Raw genomic sequence first — 22,168 nt, forward strand, 5'->3', positions numbered from 1 at the left:
GTTTACATTCACTTTAGACACGCCTCATATCCGATATCCATGTTTACCCTAATCTCTGACATAAAGTCATTCCACTGGTTTTCACGACCATGAGTGCAACAACTGACCCTCGAATTCTGGATGGACTTTTGCTTATTCATCTTTTCAAAAGTCAGCAAAAGTATACTCAAGATCAAATAATTAAACAAAGAAAGCAAAAGCGGCTTTTTAATGCTGCAATCATAAGGACGGCATTAATACTTTCTACATTGGTGTCACGACTACTGTGGGAAAGACCAAGGAGGCAGGAGTGGTGGAATCAAGTCGGAAAAGGGTACAACATTTTTGCGTAAACAAGACTAGCTTTGAGTTTGTATGCGAGCGCTTTCACTGTCTTTGTTTAATTATTTGCTTGTCTCGCAAACGCATCCCAGCAGGTGTGAAATTATTATGTTCAACGCAATCAGTCATGGAACAGTGACGTAATTGACACGGAGAATCGGATATGTGTGTTTAGACGTAGGTCGGATGTCCAGATATCGGATATGTATCTAATTTAAAACCACATTTGGAAACGGCTTAGATCGGATGCGAAAAAATCGGATATCGAGTGGATTTCTGTGTTTACACATGTGAATCAAATTCCAATCTGTGTCAGATGTGGGCAAAAAATCAGATTTTTTTTTTACACAATCATTCTCTTCAATCACAGTTACGATCTTGGAAAACATTCTAAGGCAAACTTTTTATGCATATGCTATTATTTTCAGTTTATTTTTAATTCCATTTGTATATTTGTTGTAGTGCTCCTTTTGATGTGGCACATAAACATGCTCAGCACTATTTGAGATATAAAACATTTGCAATATTACATCAGCCAGCCCTTTTTTTCACCACAAATCTATTGGCTTGGCAGGGTGAAACTATTTCAGATATCAAAAAAAATAATAAGAATAAAAAATTTCCAGAGTTAAACATTTTCAGTGTCCAAGAAGACTTGTTTAGGGTACCGTGCATGCCAGTCCGGTCACCGTATAACCAATGCAAGGGCTTTGTATATGCGTTTGCAGGAGAGCAAACTCTTTATTTACCAATTAACCTATGTTTTAACACTTACCTATAGTTATGAACTTAGGGTAGTGACCAAAAGAATAAGATTGGGGATATAAGTGGCTGAAATTAGTTTTCTCTTAACTTATATTTGAATAGTGATATGGCCATTATATCGTCTACATGCTATATCTGTCAACTTAGATCAAATATTAGAAAAACTATCAGCAGAATAGAATAAATCATTTTTACAATTGAGGACCTCATCTAAAGGATATTTTATCAGATTTATGTCAGTTATGGATACCAGTTTGTCTCCAGTACAGTAGGTACACATGCACACACAAAATCTTCTTTGCATTTTACCTTTGCATTAGCTTGCTTTCCTATTCTAGCTTTCCAATAAACCAGTATTATTGGATCTCTTATGACTTGTAAGTTGCTTTGGATAAAAGCATCTGCTAAATGTAAATAAATATAAATGTTCCATAATATTAGCACACCATATATATCATATATTACAATTTTGACATTATACTACCACGTCAGTTTTGTGTACAGAAAGCATATATGAAAATAAAGTGAAAATAAATTATGTTAAATGTTGGTGTGTGTGTGTGTGTGTGTGTGTGTTGGTACTTGTTTATGTTACACTGTGGGGACCAAATGTCCCCACAAGGAAAGTAAAACCTGAAATTGACTGCAATTTCCCCACAATGTAAAAAAATGATTAAAAGTACTAAATTATGTTTATCTGAAAATGTAACAATGCAGTCAGGTTTTCTGTAAGGGGTAGGTTTAGGGTTAGGGGATAAAAAATATCATTCTGTCAGTATAAAAACTATAGAAGTATGGAAAGTCCCCACAATTCACAAAAACAAACGTTTGTGTGTGTGTGTGTGTGTGTGTGTGTGTGTGTGTGTAGACGAGTGGTTTATTGCAGGAGGCGAGTCAAGGAGAGCTACAGCTGTCTATCCAAACACAAGACTTCCAGGATGAGGATGAAATCAACAAGAGAGTCTATCAGTAAGTTCACATACCTTAAACATGAATTTGTCTTGAATACAATGAATGTGTCTTTGTGTCATTTTCCTAAATAAAGCCCTGGCATTAATAAATGGTTAAAGAAATTATTTTTAAAAAATGGAATAAACCTGTTCTTGTAAACTCCTATTATCCTTTTTTTTGTGAGTACTGAATTGAGTTCTCTTTCACAAGTTATTGTGTTTACTATGCAAACACACGCAAAATTACAGAATGCCTGTCTGAGTATTTATGAAAAACGCAGTAAATTGAGAAAATCCTCAAAACATTTTGCACAAACCCATTTTTCTTGTAAACAAAGATGTGCAATTCACTTCTGTCCCAATATGTACTTAAACCAGAAATCTTCAGATACAAAAAATGGTTGTACTACTGCTACATGCATTTAGTTCAGTTTGTGCAGTAATATGTGTTTTGTTTCTTAGGTGCAATATGTGTGATAAGAGCTTTAAGAAGTCCAGTCACCTAAAGCAGCATGTGCGTTCTCACACTGGAGAGAAACCTTATCGCTGTAACCTCTGTGGGAGGAGCTTTGTGTCTGCTGGAGTGCTCAAATCACACCTGAACACACACACAGGTGACATGAACTAACAATGAAAAATACTTCTAAAGCATTTATTAATCTTAGTTAACATAAATTTTAACATTTACTAATAGATTAAAATCAGAAGTTGTATCTATTAATAATATTTAATTAATATTATTTTTTATATTGTTATATTAATATTATTTCATTAAGTATAATAACACAAATGAATACAAACAAATGTATTGGTCATTTTTAGTTGATTAAGTGTTACCAAAAAAAAAACATTTTTTTACGGTCACTCTGTGACTGTTCTTCTTGTGTTTGCAGGAGTGAAGGCTTATAAGTGTAACATATGTGACACCTGCTTTACCACTAACGGTAGTCTGAACCGACACATGATCATCCACCTGAACACAAAGCCCTTCAAGTGCACAGTCTGCGAGGAAAGCTTCCGCACTGTCATGCTGCGCAGGAAACACATGAAACTCCTGCATGCTGTAGGTCCCAAAGGTACTGACAAACTGAGGCATCGTCACCATCAATTTCTGCTGTATCTTTACATTAAAAGCTTTCTAAAGCATTCATAATATAATAAGGCACTTTCATTACTCAGTCTGCACTTTGTAGTCAACTAATTTAACCTTAGAGGAATATTCCTGACTCAGTACAAGTTTAGCCCAATTAACATGATTTTTGGAATAATATTGATTACTACAAAACAATAAATTGCTTTAATATAACTTACGTTATAATTAGTAATGCTGTCTACAGTGCACAGTGAATCTCTTACTGACACTGTGTTTGCATTGTGTTAGTTATGACAAAAACATTTGTGACAGTACAGGTTGTACAACTGAATTTGTGCACTCAACAGTGTCTAAATCACAGAGTTTACATCAGGGTAGATATTTCTAACATTTCTAAATTATGACTGCTTTTGATGTAAAAACACAAGTGACACTCAGGGGGAAAAAAAGTACAATTCATGACCATTTAAATGATTTTTAAAGTCATTTTAGGGAGTATGATTGTATTGCAAGTTGTAAAATTGAACTTTGAAATATGGTTGGAAAATAGAGCTTAAATCAGTAAATCATTACTGATGTTAACATGAAATTGATGTCCATAGTTCTGGAAACTGATGAAGCCGGTGAGGAGGACGATGGATCAGACCGCTCAGGGATAAAAAGAAACCGCAACGGTATCATCACATTAACTGAAGAGCAGACAGCAGAGCTGGCAAAGAGAGACCCAGGGGATGAGGCATCTCTATCAGAGAAGGTTCTTGCCCAGACAGCTGCTGAACGAGATCGAATCAGTGAAGTTAAAGACAAATGTGTTGAGCTTAACATAGAGCCAAAGTTTGCAAACCGTTGCCAGTACTGCCCAAAGAGCTTCAAGAAGCCCAGTGACCTGGTTAGGTAATCATCTTGTATGTTACATGTTACTGTATAAGCCAGGGGTGCCCAAACTTGGTCCTTGAGGGCCAGTGTCCTACAGAGTGTAGATCCGACCCCAATTAGACACACCCGAACTAGCTAATTACGCTCCTACTAGGCATGCTAGAAACTTCCTGGCAGGTGTGTTGAGGCAAGCTGGAGCTAAACTCTGCAGGACACCAGCCCTCCAGGACCAAGTTTGGGCACCCCTGGTATAAGCTAATATAAAATGTCTGTAAATTTTATTTTGACATTGATGCATAGAATATTGCAAATTGCATATATTGTGTTTTATATTGTAATAGAGAGGAAAACTGCTTAAATGGTTAGCATAGACATCTTCATGGTTTAGATGACACATGTCATAGCCATGATATTACAGAATATGTTGCAAAATAAAGCGAAAGGCTTGTGCATCTGAGATAGAGTTTAACTAAAACCCTGTAAAAGTGTGGGAACAAAAATTTTGTTGTGAATAAGTGAAAAAGTAAATGGGGATTACTCTTGAAAGTGTGTTGATGATGAGCAAATGTGCATGACACGTGTTTTTCATTGGCGAACAGAAGTATTTTGTGCGCAAGTAGCTCTGAAGAAAAGTATCTGCGGTAACACTTTAGAATACAGTTCCGTCATTAATGAATAACTACACCGGAACAAATGACTAATGCACTATTAACATTCTAGTAACTACTATTAACTAACAAGAAACTCAGTAACGAATCAGTAAGTCATAGCACTCAGTTAAATGTGGTAGTTCACTATTAGCTAATCAGTAACTACTTTTTTTTTCATATCTCCCAGAGAACTACTAAGAACTACTATATACAGGTTCATAATTAATGTAAATAATACAAAATGTATAATTAATTCTGAAGTGAGGATCATGGTAACCCACTAGCAATGACTAAGATATTAATCCAAAAGAATATGGATCCAAAAAAAATAGTAATTCCTTCTGAAGTATTTGGTATTACCTGAGTCATTACTAGTGGGTTACCATGATCTTTACTTCAGAATTAATTATACATTTTGCATCATTCACATTAATTATGAACATGTATATAGTAGTTCTTAGTAGTTCTTTGGGAGATGTGAAAAAATATCAGTTACTGATTAGTTAATATTGAACTACTACTTTCAGCTGAGCACTATTACTTACTGATTAGTTAATCAGAATTTCTTGTTAGTCAATAGTAGTTACTAGAATGTTAATAGTGCATTAGTCATTTGTTCCTGTGTAGTTATTCACTAATGACGGAACTGTATTCTAAAGTGTTACCGTATCTGCTAAATGAGTAAATATGTAACCAATAAAGCCAATGAAAGTAACAAAAAAGTCAGCCAATGCACTTACAGTAACCATATCAGATATTTTATCTAAATTGCTGAATGTCTAGCTTGAGTGTAAGCTGCCTTTTGAATTTTTTTTTTTTTAGACATATTCGGATACATACAGGCGAGAAACCGTACAAGTGCGATGAGTGTGGAAAGTGTTTCACAGTGAAATCCACATTGGACTGTCATGTGAAGACACACTCAGGTGAGTTATATATAGAAATCTATAGTTTTGTGTAAATTATGCGTTTATGTTTATATTTTGTAGTGGAGTCAGCTGTCACTGTTACTCCTATTCGGTATTAGGTGTTTTGTACAAATCACTGACGAAATGAATGTGAGGGTAAAATGGGTTCCTAACACTTATTTTCAGTGCTGCAACAGACCAGTAATTGAGAGCCAAAAAACAACCAAAGCATAATTTAAATTTTTGCCTGAGAAACTCAAATAGATGAAGATTCAGAAGATTTTCTTTGGATGATTCCAAATATGAGTCTTCATATTTGACTCAACTTTGAGTAGTTAAACCTCTTTCATGTGCATGTTTCTGTTCAGGGCAGAAGCTGTTCAGCTGTCACATGTGCAACACATCCTTCTCCACAAAGGGCAGTCTCAAGGTCCACATGCGTTTACACACTGGCTCCAAACCCTTCAAGTGCCCCCACTGTGACCTCCGCTTTCGGACATCTGGTCACCGCAAGACCCACATCCAGGGTCACATCCGGCCCTCTGACCGGAAGGCCAAGCGGAGCTCCAGCACTGAGCAACAAAGCTCAGGAAGGCAAGAAGTCCAGAGCATTCCCCAGGCTCAGCATCCCTCCTCTGCCGTGGACACTCAGTCATCTGTGGGATTATTACCGACTGCCACCACAGATCCTAACATTTACATCCCAGGAAACTCAGTGCTCGCAGGCCAATATGACCCCAGCCTGCTGCAGCAAGGGCTGGTAGGGCAAGCTATACTGCCTGCTACTGTGTCAGGTAATGATGATCTTTACAAACATTGTACGTTTGTTCATACTGCAAGTCAAGTGTATTCATTATTTTTCAAATCGTCCTACCCTGACATGTCACTGACATGATAACATCATCATTAAACTTTATAATGTCATTTAGTATACCATGTAACAATTTGAACAGCTCCAAATTCAAAACTGAGCTCAAACAATATACAGTCATGGCCAAAAATATTGGCACCCTTGCAATTCTGTCAGAAAATGCAACCCTTCTCTCAGAAAACTGTTGCAGTTGCAAATGTTTTGGTACTCACATGTTTAGTTTTTGTTTGTTTACATTGAAACAACACAAAAAAAAAACAGAGAAGAAAAGTCAAATCTGATACAATTCCACACACAACCCAAAAAATGCACTCGACAAAATTATTGGCACTCTTAACTTAATATTTGGTAGCACCCACTTCAGAAATAATAACTGAAATCAGTTGCTTCCTATAACCATGAATGAGTTTCTTACACCTCTCTACTGGAATTTGGACCACTCTTCTTTTTCAAACTGCTCCCGGTCATTCAGATTTGAAGGATGCCTTCTCCCAACTGCTGTTTTGAGATCTCTCCACAGGTGTTCTATGGGATTCAGATCTGGACTCAGAGCTCTTCAGCGCTTGTTTGTAACCAATTCTGAGTGCTTTCTGAAGTGTGTTTCGGGTCATTGTCCTGCTGGAAAACCCATGACCTCTAGTGGAGACGCAGCTTTCTGACACTGGCCACTACGTTGCACCCCAGAATTCTTTGGTAATCATCAGATTTCACGAGACCGTTCACACAGTGAAGGCATCCAGTGCCAGAAGCAGTAAAGTAACCCCAAAACATCTTTGAACCTCCACCATGTTTGACTGTAGTGACTGGGTTCTTTTCATTAAAGGCCTCATTTATTTTTCTGTAAACAGTGCCATGATGTCCTTTACCAAAAAGCTCGACTTTTGTCTCATCTGTCCACAGTACGTTCTCCCAGAAGGACTGAGTTTTTGTCACATAAGTTTTGGCAAACTCCAGTCTTGCTTTTTTATGCAGTGGTGTCCTCCTGGGTCTCCTACCATAGCTTTCCATTTCATTCAGATGGTGACGGATAGTGCGAGCTGACACTGTTGTACCCTGTTTCTGCAGATCAGCTTGAATTTGTTTGGAAGTTAATCGGGGTTCTTTATCCACCATTCAAACAATCCTTGTAATTTTTCATTAATTTTGCTCTTCCGTCCACGTTCAGGGAGGTTAGCTACAGTTCCATGGGCTGTAAACCTCTTGATGATATTGCACACAGTGGACACAGGAACATTAAGATCTCTGGAGATGGACTTGTAGCCTTGAGATTGTCCATGTTTTTCCACAATTTTTTCTTTCAAATCCACAGACAAGTCTTTACACTACTTTCTTTTCTCCATGCTCAGTGTGACACACAACACAAAGTTGAGTCAACTTTTCTCCATTTTAACTGGTTGCAAGTGTGATTACTATATTGGTCACACCTGTTACCTGCCACATGTGTATCTAAATACAAATTACAGGAGCATCACATGCTTGAAAAGCAGTTATTTCTTACAATTTTGACAAGGTGCCAATAATTTTGTCCAGTCCATTTTTGAGTTCTGTGTGAAATTGTATAAAGTTGTCTCTGTTTTTGTGTGTTTTTGCAGTGCAAAAAAAAAAAATTAATATAGCTCATTATTTTGGCCATTCATTTAAAGACTTTCAGTAGATCGATAAAAATAATCAGAGAATTTAAAAAAAATATCTTCATTCATGTTCCAATGATGAATGAAAGTCCTGTGGGTTTGGATAAACTAATTGTTTTGTTGGTTTTTTTTTGTTACCTTTCCCCTGTCCTAACCCAGCGGGTGGAGATCTGACTGTGTCTTTAACAGAGGGTCTCGCTACACTTGAAGGCATTCACTTGCAGCTCACACCTACAAATCTAGTGTGTCCAAATGTGCAGATCTCTGGGATTGACCCTAGCAACATCAACAACATCACTTTACAGGTAACACATTTAATTTAAGAGACTTTGATTAGTTGTACTAAGCAAGCATGATGATACAGTAATGTTTGTTTTTATCTATTTGTTTAGATCGACCCCAGTATTCTACAGCACGGCGGTTTGCTATCTCACTCTCTGACGACTGACTCAGGTCTGACGCCACACACAACAGCTCACCTCATGACTGCTGGAGATGCTTCGGTTCCTGCTAATGTAGTCATTCACCCTCTGAGTGGCCTCTCGCTGCAACCTCCACCCGCCCCAGCCAGTGTTACCATTAGCAACCTGACAAATGAGCAGGATAATGCCAGTGTGTCTTTTTGCCATTTTTTGCTTAGTAGTTTTTTCCTATTTCTCCTTCTTTTTTACATTAGGTTTTGGCAATCTCTGTCAACTATGTTCAGATCATATTTCACCTACCAAAAAAAAAGAACCCTATTTTAGTGTTAGAAATGTGAGTGGTCAAGTCTTGGCCATTTTATTTAAAGGTGCAGTGCGTAACTGTTTTGAGTTCAAATTTTACAAAATTTATATAATAAGAGAGTACATTATGAATCCATTTTCCAAACCATGTTTTTGGCTTATCCTGAATCACTACGGTACATTTATAAAAAAAGTTTTTATATTTGAGAGAAGTGTTCTTTTTCAAGACATATGCAGTTCTCTTTATTAACCGTTAGAACACCACAAGTTATCGACTGCAGCTTTAAGAGTGTATTTTGAGGTCTTTGGTCAGATGTAATTTATGTCTTGTACTAATATGTTTGTCCTGTCAGGTTCTCAGGAGCTGTCACAAGTGTCCAGTGCTGCAGGTCTTGTAAACGGTAGCAACAGTGCTCCAGAAATCACACTGACTATCAATAACTCCAGTCTGACACAAGCTTTAGCACAGACCAGTGCTGCTGCATCTACGCCTGCCACAAGTACATCAGAGATCACACTCACTATTGCAGGTACACGCACACTTGCAAACTATACAGACACACACTACTGCACTTTCTGTTGATTATACAGTTTGTGTCAAACACTCAATAAACAAACCCCTATGGTGATACTATACATACTATTTTTTTCACTTGCAGTTTCGATGCAATTATGTGCTCAATCATAAATTTGATGTTTTTTTAGGAAAATACCATTTTTGAAGTTGTAAAAATGTTCCAAAGATGACAACAGATTTTGTTTGAGGGAGCCTTGTTTCTAAAACAGTTAAAATTATTGCTATCTCAGCATATTTTCTTTTACTCAAAAATACAGTAAAAACAGATAGACTGTGAAATATTGTTACAAAATAAAAACACATAACAAACAACAAAATAATTTATTCCTGTCATGCGAAGCTGAATTTTCAGGATCACTACTCCAGCCTTTACTGTCACATGGTCCTTCAGAAATCATTCTAATATGCTGATTTGGTGGTCAGAAAAAATTTCTTATTATTATAAATTATGAAAACTTTTGTTTTCTATTTATTATTTTAGTGATGCACTACCCTTTAAGTGTTTTTTTTTTCTTTTAAGAAATGAATACATTAATTCAGCAAGGACACATTAAATTGATCAAAAGTGACAGTCAGTACATTTATAATGTTACAAAAGATTTCTATTTCAAATAAATGCTGTTCTTTTGAACTTTCTGTTCATTAAAGAGTTCAGAAAAAAGGATAACAATTTCCACAAAAAATACTAAGTATTTTCATCATTGATAATAATAAGGACTATTATTAATAATTGAGTACTAATAATAATATTTGATAATAATTGAACACTAAATCAGCATAATAGAATAATTTCTGAAGACTGAAATAATGGCTGCTGAAAATTCAGTCTTGCCATCATAGTAATAAATGACATTTATAATACATGGATGTAATCATAATTGACTACTTGAATTTATTCAAGTTAATTTAACAATTTTTTGTTATGTAAGCCTTTATGTTGAAAAACATAAAATAAACTATATTCAAGGTCAGGTCCAGCTCCTGAAAAAATTAATTGTAATCCTACTTATAGGTAATAATATGTGACCCTGGACCACAAAACCTGTCTTAAGCAGCATGGGTATAAAAATACATTGTATAGGTCAAAATTATTGATTTTTCTTTCATGCCAAAAATCATTAGGATATTAAGTAAAGATCATGTTCCATGAAGATATTTTGTAAATGTATCAAAACTTAATTTTTCATTAGTAATATGCATTGCTAAGAACTTCATTTGGACAATTTGAAAGGCGATTTTCTCATTATTTTTATTTTTTTATTTTTTATTTTTTGCACCCTCAGTTTCCAGATTTTCAGATCTCTGACAAATATTGTTCTATCCTAACAAAGCATACATTAATGGAGCTTATTTATTCAGCTTTCAAATGATGTATAAATCTCAATTTCGAAAAATGTACCCTTTTTTGTGGTCCAGGGTCACATATGCATAAAAATAGCATTACATGTACATAAACATGCCATACAATATAAGTATATCAAAGATTGATCTCTTGAAATATGACAGGTGAGCTATTAAGTAATGGAGATGCTGAATAAGTCTGTTTGAAGTATCCCTCTTCACCTCTGCATAACATAATAGACATTTTTAATGCTGCGTGTCATTATTATGACGTGTTGTATTATGAGCATGTGGCGTGCCAAAGCTACATCACTCTAGCGGCAAAGTGTTGACAGCTCCATTCTAAACATGAGCGAAAGCTTTGTCACATCACAGCATGGAGCTTAATGTGCAGTCATGGTGTGACGCCATTTGTGTGTCAAATAAATGTTGTTTAATTAGCATTCACCCACCAGTCCAAGTTTAGAAACATTCAAGAATGTGTTTCTAGAGCATACACGCTAAACAAGAGAGAAAGAGGGCTTGGTGGTGAAAAGTCAGAGAGAAAGATTTCAAATTATTGATTTAACTTGTTCATTTGTTTACTTGTATGGATTATTTGATTAATTTAACCTAGATGTTATAATGAATAAATGTTTGCTGGTGTTGTTCTGCATTATGAAACTTGAAGGAATTATTAAAATAGTGTCCGGTTAAGATCAAACTCAAATGAGTGAAGATCCTTTTAAAATTAACTTAATCTGGATTCTTTTTTCTAAAGTTAGGATTCAAAAGGCCCCAATGTACTTTTTGGCAAAGTTATTTTTTGTTCTTTGCTTTGGAGTAAAAAAAAAAGTTTGATATGCAAACAGTGGTATTTTTATTGAATATTACAAAAGATTTGTTTTTCTGGTGCTTTGGAATATCCATGTCAAATAAAACACTAATCTCTTCACGTATCTGTTCTGTGTCTGCTTTTAAAGGTCAGGACCTGTTACCCCAGCACTGTCCAACTTCTACACCAAACATGAACACTGGGATCAGACTTGCTCCAGGTAGCAACAGTCTGACGTTAAGCAATGAGCAGCTCCTTCCTCATAGTCCTCCTCCCTCAGCCATGACCGGTAAGAGCTGAGTAATAAAAAATAATTATTTATTTTGAGGATCTGGCATATAGAGTAATGTGTTTGTGTACGTTTTCTGTTTATGGTACAGTAGGGCTAAATGTTCACGGGGTAAAACAGTGATGACCAATCCTGTTTGGCAATCTACCTACCTGCAAACTTCAGCTCCAACCCTGATCAAACACAACTGAACAACTAATTAAGATCTTCAGGAGCACTTGATAATTACATACAGGTGTGTTTGATCAGGGTTGGAACTGAACTATGTGGGTAGGTAGATCTCTGGGAAGAGGATTGGGCACCCCTGGGGTAAAAATTTCCTTTGATTTTATTCTTCACTAAACCACTAGATGGCACAAAAAGTCCCTACACTTGCCTAAACCTTTTAGAATACATTATACATTATAATAAATAGCTAGCTAACAGACTTTTCCATTTGTGGACATGACATGGTTAGATTCAGGTGATCAGTATCACTTATTAAGGTGGGTGTCATCACAGATGATTAACTTATTTATAATGAAACTATATTTAAACACACAATATTAATCATAGCATTAAATAAATGTATCGATACTACAGTAAGGTAGTGAAGTAGAAGGCCCCTCTCACCCCATATACATTTCTGTGATTTTTTTTTTTTTATTATTTTTTTTTCAAATCAAACTGTTTTTTATTTTTGTTCCATCAGAGTTAAGTAAAATATATTGATTTTTTTCTTCAATCATACACTATGGAAGCAGTAAAAAAAAAGAAAACCCAAAGCAGATTTTTCTTAAGGTGTACCTTAACCCCTGTTGTACCCTATAAAGCCTAATGGTTTGCTTTCGGTCATAATACAGATATAGTCTGTACTCTCTCAATTGTGAATACACTGTTAATTGCATATTCTTTCTACTTTACTGCAGGAAATCTTACTAAAAATGCAAGTTGACAAACTAGACTGCATTTATGAGATTATTATGTGTACATTTTGGCTGGATGTTTAATGAATAAGTATCGACATTCATGTTGCCAGTGTTGTGCCAGATTGTCTCTGCCATGACAGTAGTTGATCTGAAAATTGTCCATAAGAGAAAATTTGATTGAATTCAGGACAGTTCCCAGTGATGTTTAGAGTGACATATGTCCATGTTTTCTAATTCTTCCCATCAGTCAATGCACTGGCACCCAGCACTTCCCTATCCCAGACAGGCATGTCAGCTCAGAGCCTGGTGATGTCATCAGCGGGCATGGCCAGCGATGGCAGTATGACTCTGACTCTAGCGGACACACAGATACTAGATACGGTCTCTCTCAACCTGAACACACAGGTAAATGCACATAAGTAATAAATGCTTTTAACAGATTATCAAGAGCAATTTCCATATTATTCTCTCAGAGAAATAACTCAGACTGTACTGACTTTAGCTCTAAACCTAGTATATACGTTTCTTAGGATGTCTACTGGGATTATATCTGCAATCTGTATTCACTTATGTATTGTTGCATTGTTTACCTGTGTATTGGGCCTACAGGAGAAGGATACAAATAATTTTCTAGTTTAAAACACAAATTGCGTTTACATAATTTTACATAATTTTTGTATTTATAGGAGTTTCCATTTCAGATGCAAAATACTTTGGAGGAGAGTATTAAATGAAGGTGATTTGGTTAGTAAATCTGGCCATAAATATTTTATGTGTTTACCTGGATGAGTGTCGTCATGTGACCAATAACATCAGAGAACCGTGGACATGCAAATGTGTTCTTAAAATCGCAAGGGGGCACTTCAGGAAAATATTTTGTCAAAGGGGTTCAGTTGACCAAAAACTTTCGAAATCCCTGTTTTTGTTGCTATGTATCGTCAACATTTTCCCACATTGTCATTGGGCAATTTCTTGCGCTCCCCACTTAGTCCCCACTTAGTCTCATTCACAAAGCATGCGTACGCACAGATTTGTGCATGAAACCTGCCTACGGATGTTTTCACGAACAAATCACTAAAACTTTTATACTAAAATTTATTCTAAATTTAAGAAAAAAATACAGAAACAACTGAACGTTGCAAAAACCAGACTCTGTCAGGTCTTAGTAATCTATATATTGGCTATATATAAAAGATATGAAACATTGAAATTTAATTGAACTGAATTATATATATGTTTTATTGTGTACTTTGAGGACTGCGTACATGGCATTGCTTAAAGATCTGGCTAAAGCGCGTCTGTACACAGCGTTGTATGGGGTTGCGAGGAGTATCTTTGACGAGGGTGACAAAAGTTTTTGTGAGAAGTTCGAATGTGTGTATAAATATGAAAAAATTGACACAATCAATAGTGAATGAGACAAAGTGTCTTCCCAAACCAAAAAACTTGCTTTTCTATTAGTAATCATGCATACCACAATATAATAATCTAATCTCTAAAGCTGATTTAAAGCAATGTGTATTGTCAAAAGCACTATATAAATTTCTCAACTGTTTTTTTTTTTTTTTTTTTTTGTGAGACAGTTTTTTACTTTTTATTTAGCTGAGATGTGTGTTTCATGTTTACACAGATAATAGATAACCAGGTGGAGGAGAAAGAAGCGGAGACACAGCAAAAGCACCAGTGTTACTACTGCAGTCAGGTGCTGCTGACAGCAAATGCTCTCAGAAGACACTGCAGACAGGCTCATGGAAAGGACCGCTGCCATGTATGCCGTGTCTGCAATAAAGCCTTCAAACGAGCCACACACCTCAAGGTATCATCCGCGTACACACCTTTACAGTGTTGAGTAGCTCTACTCTGTGCTGCCAGACAGTCTAGGCCACTTCCACTGGAAAAGATCAAGAGGCACCTAACATCTGCTGTTCAGACTATGATTGCTGGAGATTCTTGGGCCGGTCATCCTTATTGTGGAACCACTGTAGACATACAGGTGCATCTCAAAAAATTAGAATATTGTGAAGAAGTTCATTTTTGGTTTGTAACTTATTTCAAAAACTGAATCTCTAGATTGATTATATGTAAAGTAAAACATTTCAAAAGTTTTTTTTTGTTGTTTTAATTTTGGTGATTAGAGCTTTCAGCTCATGAAAGGTCAAAAATCCAGTATCTCAAAATAGTAATATATTTACATTTGAGTTTCATTAAATGTCCATCCCTACAATATAAATTCCGTGTTTCTCTTGTTCTTTGAGATACTGGATTTTTGACTTTAATGAGCTATAAGCTCTAATCATCAAAATTGAAACAAAAAAAACTTATGTTTTACTTTACATGTAATTTAGAATATATGAGAATTTTAGCTTTTGAAATAAGTTACAAACAAAAAATGAACTTGTTTACAATATTCTAATTTTTTTTTAGATGCACCTGTATAGTACCTCTTGCAGACCAGTCTTTTAAAACAATTTTAAATCTCAACATCTTAATTGTTAACCTGATGGAAGAAATGGCCATTTTGAGACTGTTGAGCTGTTATCTTATAGCAATTTTCTGATTTGTTCAGCTGATCAACCTTTAGTTGACCTTTTAGTAACTCATCAACATTAACATCATTACTGTATTCTCAGGTCTTTCCTTTGGACTTGTCACCTGAAATATACAGCCCAGTGAAACAGAAAGTCATGGTTTAACAACAGTCATGTTCCATTACTTTTTTACCCATGATATTCTCTGGAGGTGCCAGTAATTGTTATACACAAGTATTAAAGAAAAATCACTTTATCAAATCTATCTATTGAAAACAAAAAAATAAATTTAAATTTGAAAAAAAAAAAAAAAAAAACAGATAGTTGGAGCTGATGGCATTGAGTAGAGCTCCAACATGCAGCCTGCGTTTGAATGCAGGCTTATGGTCGCTCTCCCACTTTGCTTCCTGTCTACTCTCCATATTGTTTTGTCTAAATAAAGACAAAAACTATCAAAAATAAATAATAATTTTGATTTAAATTTCTATATAATAATATTAACTTTAATTTAAGTGCTGCTTGTGTTGATCCGATTACAAATGGCCAGTGCTAAATACCGGTATAAATTGGGGTTCAGGCGTGAAGCAAAATTTATCAAAACAAAGTAGAAGTTCTATTGACAGTTGCACCAGAAGGCTAAAACATTTGAAGTGGGTGGGCCCACTTTTACTAAAATGGTTTGAAACTCTTGAACGAAATGGGGTATTTTCACCAAAGGAAAAACACAAATAATCTCAATCTGAGGTCACAGCAAATAAAATGGGGAGTTTGACCACTTGGTGGTGCTATAACATAAAAAAGACATGAAACTGACTAAAACTATTGTAAGCACCTGTTAATCCAACTGACTGAAAATTTGGCATGCAGTGTCTTTGTCCAAAGTGCTACCAGTGTCTATGAGGGCCTTGCTGTATCTTAAAAAACATGACTGCCATAAGACAAAAAAGTTTGGTAACCCTTTAAACAAGATTAAAGATTAAACAGATCGGAATGAAACTCTGTGTGCATATTTGATTTTTGGATCTAGAGGTCTGTGAGAAATTTGAAAGGAATCGGCCACCAGTGACGCTTTAGTGGTTTACAGCTCTTACTTCATGCAATGATTCATGCAAACACACAATATTCATATCATGTTATATTTCCTCATTCTAAACAGCTTTGCCTCAAGAACCACTGCTGTCAATCGAACGTTTTGTGAAATATTCAATATCATGGGAAAAAAGCAGCTATTTTTTTCAAACTCTTTATAAATGGTTTGTCTAATTTTCACCAAAACTGACACAGACCATCTTCCGATGGTCTATGCAACAACAACAAAAAAAAAAAATATCTAAAGCTGTTTGATAGACCCAACTGTTCTCGAACAGCGCACAAATGAAAATGATGACAAGCTCCCTAAAGTGGACATAAGGCCCATTTTGTTGTTTATCAAATTATAGTATTCATTCATTTAATAATAGTAGTCAGTATATGAACATGTATCCAAATACATAACATGCACATGTCTACAATTTACACTCAACAGGTCGATGCGTAGAACACTTTAGTTTACTTCAGTGTTCTCCTGACTATTATCATCACAACATAAGTCATGTTTTTTGTTGTTGTTGTTTTTTCACACCAGATGGCAGCAGTCTGCTCCTTTATATATATATATATATATATATATATAATGTATGTCACCCTGGACCACAAAAGCTTGATTTATTGATTTATATCATCTAAAAGCAAAATAAATAAGCTTTCCATTGATGTATGGATAGGACAATATTTGGCCAAGCATCTTTTTATTTATGACAGGCCTACAACTGTTTGAAAATCTGGAATCTGAGGGTGCAAAAAAAATCACCTTTAAATTTGTCCAAATGAATTTCTTAGCAATGCAAATTACTAATCAAAAATTAAGTTTTGATATATTTACGGTAGGAAATTTACAAAATATCTTCATGAAGCATGATCTTTACTTAATATCCTGATGATTTTTGTCATAAAAGAAAAATCAATCATTTTGACCCATACAATGTATTGTTGACTGGTTTTGTGGTCTAGGGTCACATATATTCATTAATTCTACCCAAAACTATAACAAAAACCATCCACATTTTTAAGACATCCTATCAGCAACTCATTAATAAACAGTTGAAGGCTCTTGAGTTTACAAGACATATTGATTGATGTTTATCTCACTTTTGCTTATCTCAGTGTCAGTAGCACTTTGACCAAATGCTCAACTAAATAATACATTTATTTCATTCCTTTTAAAAGTACATTACTGTTTCCCATTCACTAAATTATTTTCTGTAAATCAACAGCAAGTCAAATAAGTATTGCCTAGCTATTGTCCTATAAATGGGATTATACATTTTATTTTAATCCTCTAGGACTTTGTAACTTTTAAAAACTGTTGAATTTGCATTTGCAAATCTCTCTTTCAGGAGCACGAGTATGTCCATAAGAAGGGACCCAAAGTGAACTCTCAGAAACCCAAAGTGTTCAAATGCCCTAATTGTGACAAAGCCTTTGCCAAACCCAGCCAGTTAGAAAGACACAATCGCACACACACAGGTAAAGCAAATCTTCACTCTTGCTTTTGTCTTTGTCCCACATATAGAAATCTCTGTACGACATAGCAGTTGATGCCACTAAACTGTTATCTGCCTGTTGTGAGTTGTGAACCTTGTAAGTCTCCTCAGTAGTTCATCATATACATTTACAGTAGGACTTTGAGTTGATTAAAAATTGTAATTACATAGTGTGCTGATTGATTTAATTGATCAATATTTGCTAAAATCACAGATATTGTAATTTTTTGTGTGTACATTTAAATTGAGCTAAAACATTTTAAGACTCCATTATTATGAATTTATTGGTTAAATATAAATGTTATATTGACAACCACAAACTCCATAGAACCTCACTCAGATTTTTGAGAGCAAAATGTTACCCTTCTTGATATGTCAGTGTATGATGTAATGCAGATTTTTCGATCTCCTACAAATAATTCATTGGCGTGTTTGTTCGATTTCAGGTGAGCGGCCTTTCAAGTGTCCTCTGTGTGACAAAGCGTTTAATCAGAAAAGTGCTCTGCAGGTGCACACGGTCAAACACACAGGCGAGAAGCCCTACAGATGTGAAGTGTGCACTATCAGCTTCACTCAAAAGAGCAACATGAAGCTGCATATGAAGAGATCTCATGGTTATCTGCCGTCCTCCAACAAACTGATTGGTATGTGTGGGGCATCTTCAGTTCTGTCAGTTCTTCATCAGCTTGTGTTTACTGATCAAAAGGCTTTTAAGATCATAAGAAACAAATTCATTGTTTATGACTCGTAGTGTGTGTAGATGCATATTTGCCTCCAAAATGGTGAAGCCAAATTAGAGTTAAAGGGGTCATTGGATGCAAATTTCAATTTTACATGTTGTTTGAACATTAATGTGTGTTGGCAGTCTATGTACACATCTACCCTATAATGATAAAAATCCATGCAGTGATTTTTAATTAATCTGTAAAAATAATATCCCCTTTTTCAAATCGAGCCATTCTCAGATGCCTGTCGGTGTGGCGTCACACAGACAGAGGCCGCCCCTACGATAGTTGATTGACATGAGCGTCTTACCTCAGACCCGCCCTACATCAGCTGTAACAGTCTGACCTCCATTGTTTCGATGCCGGAGCAGGGATGTAAGTTAGACAAGAATATCTCAGATTAAGCGATTGAGGTGTTGTGTTGCTGGATGTAATAATGAACATAGTGGGTATCATTTACTCCCGACATCTGAGCCACTGAAGATGCAGTGTATTACGTTTGTTTGTGAAGGGAATGTGCCTCCCGATCTACATAAATGTGTCTATGTTCGCACAAATCATTCGTGATCCAGCTTCCCCTACAGCAGAAGTGAGTATAAGGGTTTTTTTATGAATCTCTGCAATCACCTTTCCTAATAACGTGCCAGTAAGCAAGTTTCGTGGATAAACGCGCTAAATGCGGCTAAAGTAAACAGGCTTGTCACTCCACAGAGAGAAGAGAGGGGTGGGGTGAGCAGAGCTCATTTGCATTTAAAGGAGCAATCCATCAGAATGGGTTAATTTTTGCAGAGCTTATTTTGACAAGGTAAAATGGTGGTGTTTTACACTACCATTGAGAATTTTTAACCAAAGTATATTATAGATTTTTCATTAAGACCCTAAGGAATAATGTCAACTTCATGAAAATGGGCATCCGATGACCCCTTTAACTCTCGTCAATTGCTTTGGTTATAAGAAGCCCTTTTTTTTCTCTCTGTAAGAATGATTTTAAAGTTAATCAACTGACCTAATAGCTTGATTAAAAAAGTATGTTTTGTCTGTATTGAATGATATCAGCAAAAACGGACTCATTCTGTTAACCTTTCTTTAATTTGTTTACAGCAAAACCACAAGAAGTAGAAGTGGTGTTGGAACATGATTCTGAGTCAGATTCCCAGCAGGCACCGTCACAGGAGGGCAAAGAGACTCAGTCAGGTCTGGATCTGGAGGAGGTGGTGCAAGAGTCTTCAGAAGACTGGCAGTGCCCCATCCCTACAGTCTTCCCATGAACACCTGACAGCAGCACACATTCAGCTCGATCTGACTTCAGTAACATTTGCTTAATTTGATATTAGCAATGCCAATTACTATCTTTTTATTCTTGCCAGCGAGTGTGACTTACATTGCACAAATCACACATTTATTTATGTGAATGTACATTATTTTGTATACTTCTTGTTGCATTAGAAAACCGTTTAAAGACAGAACTTGCTATTGAGTTTGAAAGTTTAATTTTTTTTTAAAGGTTTTTTTTTTTTTTTTTTTTTTTTTTTTCATTACTATTTTTAATTTGGAGCCATATTTGTCACTACTAAGTAAAGATTGTAATTGTGTATTGGAATGGACATTCTGTAGTTTTCAGTTGTATCCTTACCTGTGGTAAAACTACAACACCTATTTAGCACAGACAGCACTGTCTGACATTGTCAGTATGTCAAAGACTGCATAATTACATCTAATATACCAGAGTTGTAGAGCTGTTTATTTGATTTAGTCCTCTCTATATCATATAAATCAGTTTTATAGGAATAATCCAATTTTGGCAAACATGTTTGTAATATGCAAAAATATTTAAGAATAAATGTAGGGGGGATTTTTCAATGTTGATCCATTTTTTCAGCATTTATCCACTTATTTTTGTTTTTTTTTTATTTTTGGCTTTTTATATATTTATATGAATATATAGGTTTTATATATAGGTTTATTTATGGATTAAGTGGGGGAAAGTATGGAGTAATTTATAACTAAATTATTTTTACACTGAAAACACTGAAAATACATGTTTTTTTTAAGCTTTTTAACGGTTGTAATGCCATCTTTGGTCCAAAATCCTTTTTTTGTTTTTGGAGATGCAAGCCTTTGCATGCACTTGACCTTTTTTAAATGACCCTGTTATAGCTAATTTGCTCTGTATGAGATGATCTATCAAATACTCTGAATATTTTGTGGATGTGTGAAACACCACATGATACAGAGGCATAAAAACTTGTTAGTGCCACCTAGTTGCCCATTTCTTTCAGAATTCTTAAAGACTTCTATGAGTCAAACATGTCCACCAAGTTTATTTCTGATCCGCCTCCACAGAGGCGATTCCAGGATTTTCATTTTAGGGGGGCTCAGCCCCTAATGAGGGTATAATAATACAAAATTACAATATATAATTAAAATAAAAGATGTTTGACTAATAGGATGGCGCTATGGAGCCATGTGCTTTTTAAAAACATTTTAATAGGTTTAACATTAGATTATCAACTTGGAATATACACTAATTTAAAAAAACACTGGACACTGGAAATGCAAAGCGTTCTTCAGGCTAAAAGTCAGGCTGACTTCTGCGTTCAGGAAGAATGTCTTATAGATACTTGATCCTGCAACTAACGGTTTAGGATTTATAAACTATTTTGTACTTTTGATCGCTGTAGCGCCACCGTCAGGCCAATTGGGGGGTGAATAATAATGAGTAAATGGGAATATAGATATTCAGAGATTTTTCTAGGACTACAAATCATTGTAGCCATGGTGTATTAGAGAAAAAAAAAATATTTTCATGAAGTGATGTTCCTGAAAATTATTTTTTTGTGATATATATGTATTATTCCAGTTTGCTTCTCAGTTCCATACAATTTTAATCTTTTCTTGGTTCATTTGATGTTTTATAACCAACCTCTGTTGAGCTAATTCAGATTAGCACAGTTGGTTTTAAATTAATCTAGTTTATTTTAGTTTAGGACTCCATAGACCAGGAGTTTGTAATCTATACTTAAGTCTGTGTTTCAGAAAGCCTTTTTTAAACCATGATTATCTATTCTAGATTAAGTCTACTCCTCCTACATCATTAATACTTCTGCAGTGGTTATCAAGCAGTTATTGAGTACTGGCTCAAAAATAAGGTGACTACTGTAAACACCCTGGAGAAAAAAAAAAAACTATACACAAAACATGATCTCTAATGCAGAATATTCTAGAATGGGTAGTTTAAAATATAATTTGATAAAATTTCATTTTAATAATTTTATATTTATAAAATAAATAAATAAAATAAAACTTTAATATCAAAATTATTTGTTTTTAATAAATACAATGTTAATTTTAAATAACGTTAAAATTGTATTGGTAGCATGTTACCAATAGCAAGTCCCAAGTGAGAGGCATTAAAAGCACCATATAACTTAAAAATGGCAACTGTGTGAAAATACTAATGTAAAATTGATTTATATTGAACTAAAACAAACCCAGCCTCCTATATGCTTTTAGTGGATTCTTTTTTGCATTTGATTTAATATTTTTTAACAAAAAACTAAACTAAACTGATTCTTAATGCTAAATAGGCAAAAAAAAAAAAAAAAAACTACAAA

At 35.1% G+C, this 22,168-nt stretch overlaps 1 protein-coding gene across 2 annotated transcripts in view; it reads left to right on the top strand.

Annotated features, from left to right (window-relative positions):
• LOC127178739 (zinc finger protein 236) overlaps window positions 1–20,822 on the top strand; it is a 42,273-nt gene extending 21,451 nt beyond the window's left edge. The window contains exons 17-31 of one of the 2 annotated variants that reach the window (XM_051131815.1): window positions 1,955–2,055; window positions 2,499–2,650; window positions 2,930–3,112; window positions 3,732–4,023; window positions 5,478–5,581; window positions 5,932–6,357; window positions 8,225–8,370; window positions 8,458–8,677; window positions 9,144–9,320; window positions 11,671–11,811; window positions 12,967–13,124; window positions 14,350–14,535; window positions 17,683–17,812; window positions 18,276–18,473; window positions 19,656–20,822. In XM_051131815.1, coding sequence (XP_050987772.1) covers window positions 1,955–2,055; window positions 2,499–2,650; window positions 2,930–3,112; window positions 3,732–4,023; window positions 5,478–5,581; window positions 5,932–6,357; window positions 8,225–8,370; window positions 8,458–8,677; window positions 9,144–9,320; window positions 11,671–11,811; window positions 12,967–13,124; window positions 14,350–14,535; window positions 17,683–17,812; window positions 18,276–18,473; window positions 19,656–19,822 — 2,781 coding nt within the window. In that variant the 3' untranslated portion in view covers window positions 19,823–20,822. The remainder of the gene's footprint in view (window positions 1–1,954; window positions 2,056–2,498; window positions 2,651–2,929; window positions 3,113–3,731; window positions 4,024–5,477; window positions 5,582–5,931; window positions 6,358–8,224; window positions 8,371–8,457; window positions 8,678–9,143; window positions 9,321–11,670; window positions 11,812–12,966; window positions 13,125–14,349; window positions 14,536–17,682; window positions 17,813–18,275; window positions 18,474–19,655) is intronic. The other variant, XM_051131816.1, reaches the window with a different exon arrangement.
• The last annotated feature ends 1,346 nt before the right edge of the window (window positions 20,823–22,168 follow it).

This window comes from Labeo rohita, chromosome 16 (assembly GCF_022985175.1).
Source record: "Labeo rohita strain BAU-BD-2019 chromosome 16, IGBB_LRoh.1.0, whole genome shotgun sequence".
NCBI classification, from domain to species: domain Eukaryota; kingdom Metazoa; phylum Chordata; class Actinopteri; order Cypriniformes; family Cyprinidae; genus Labeo; species Labeo rohita.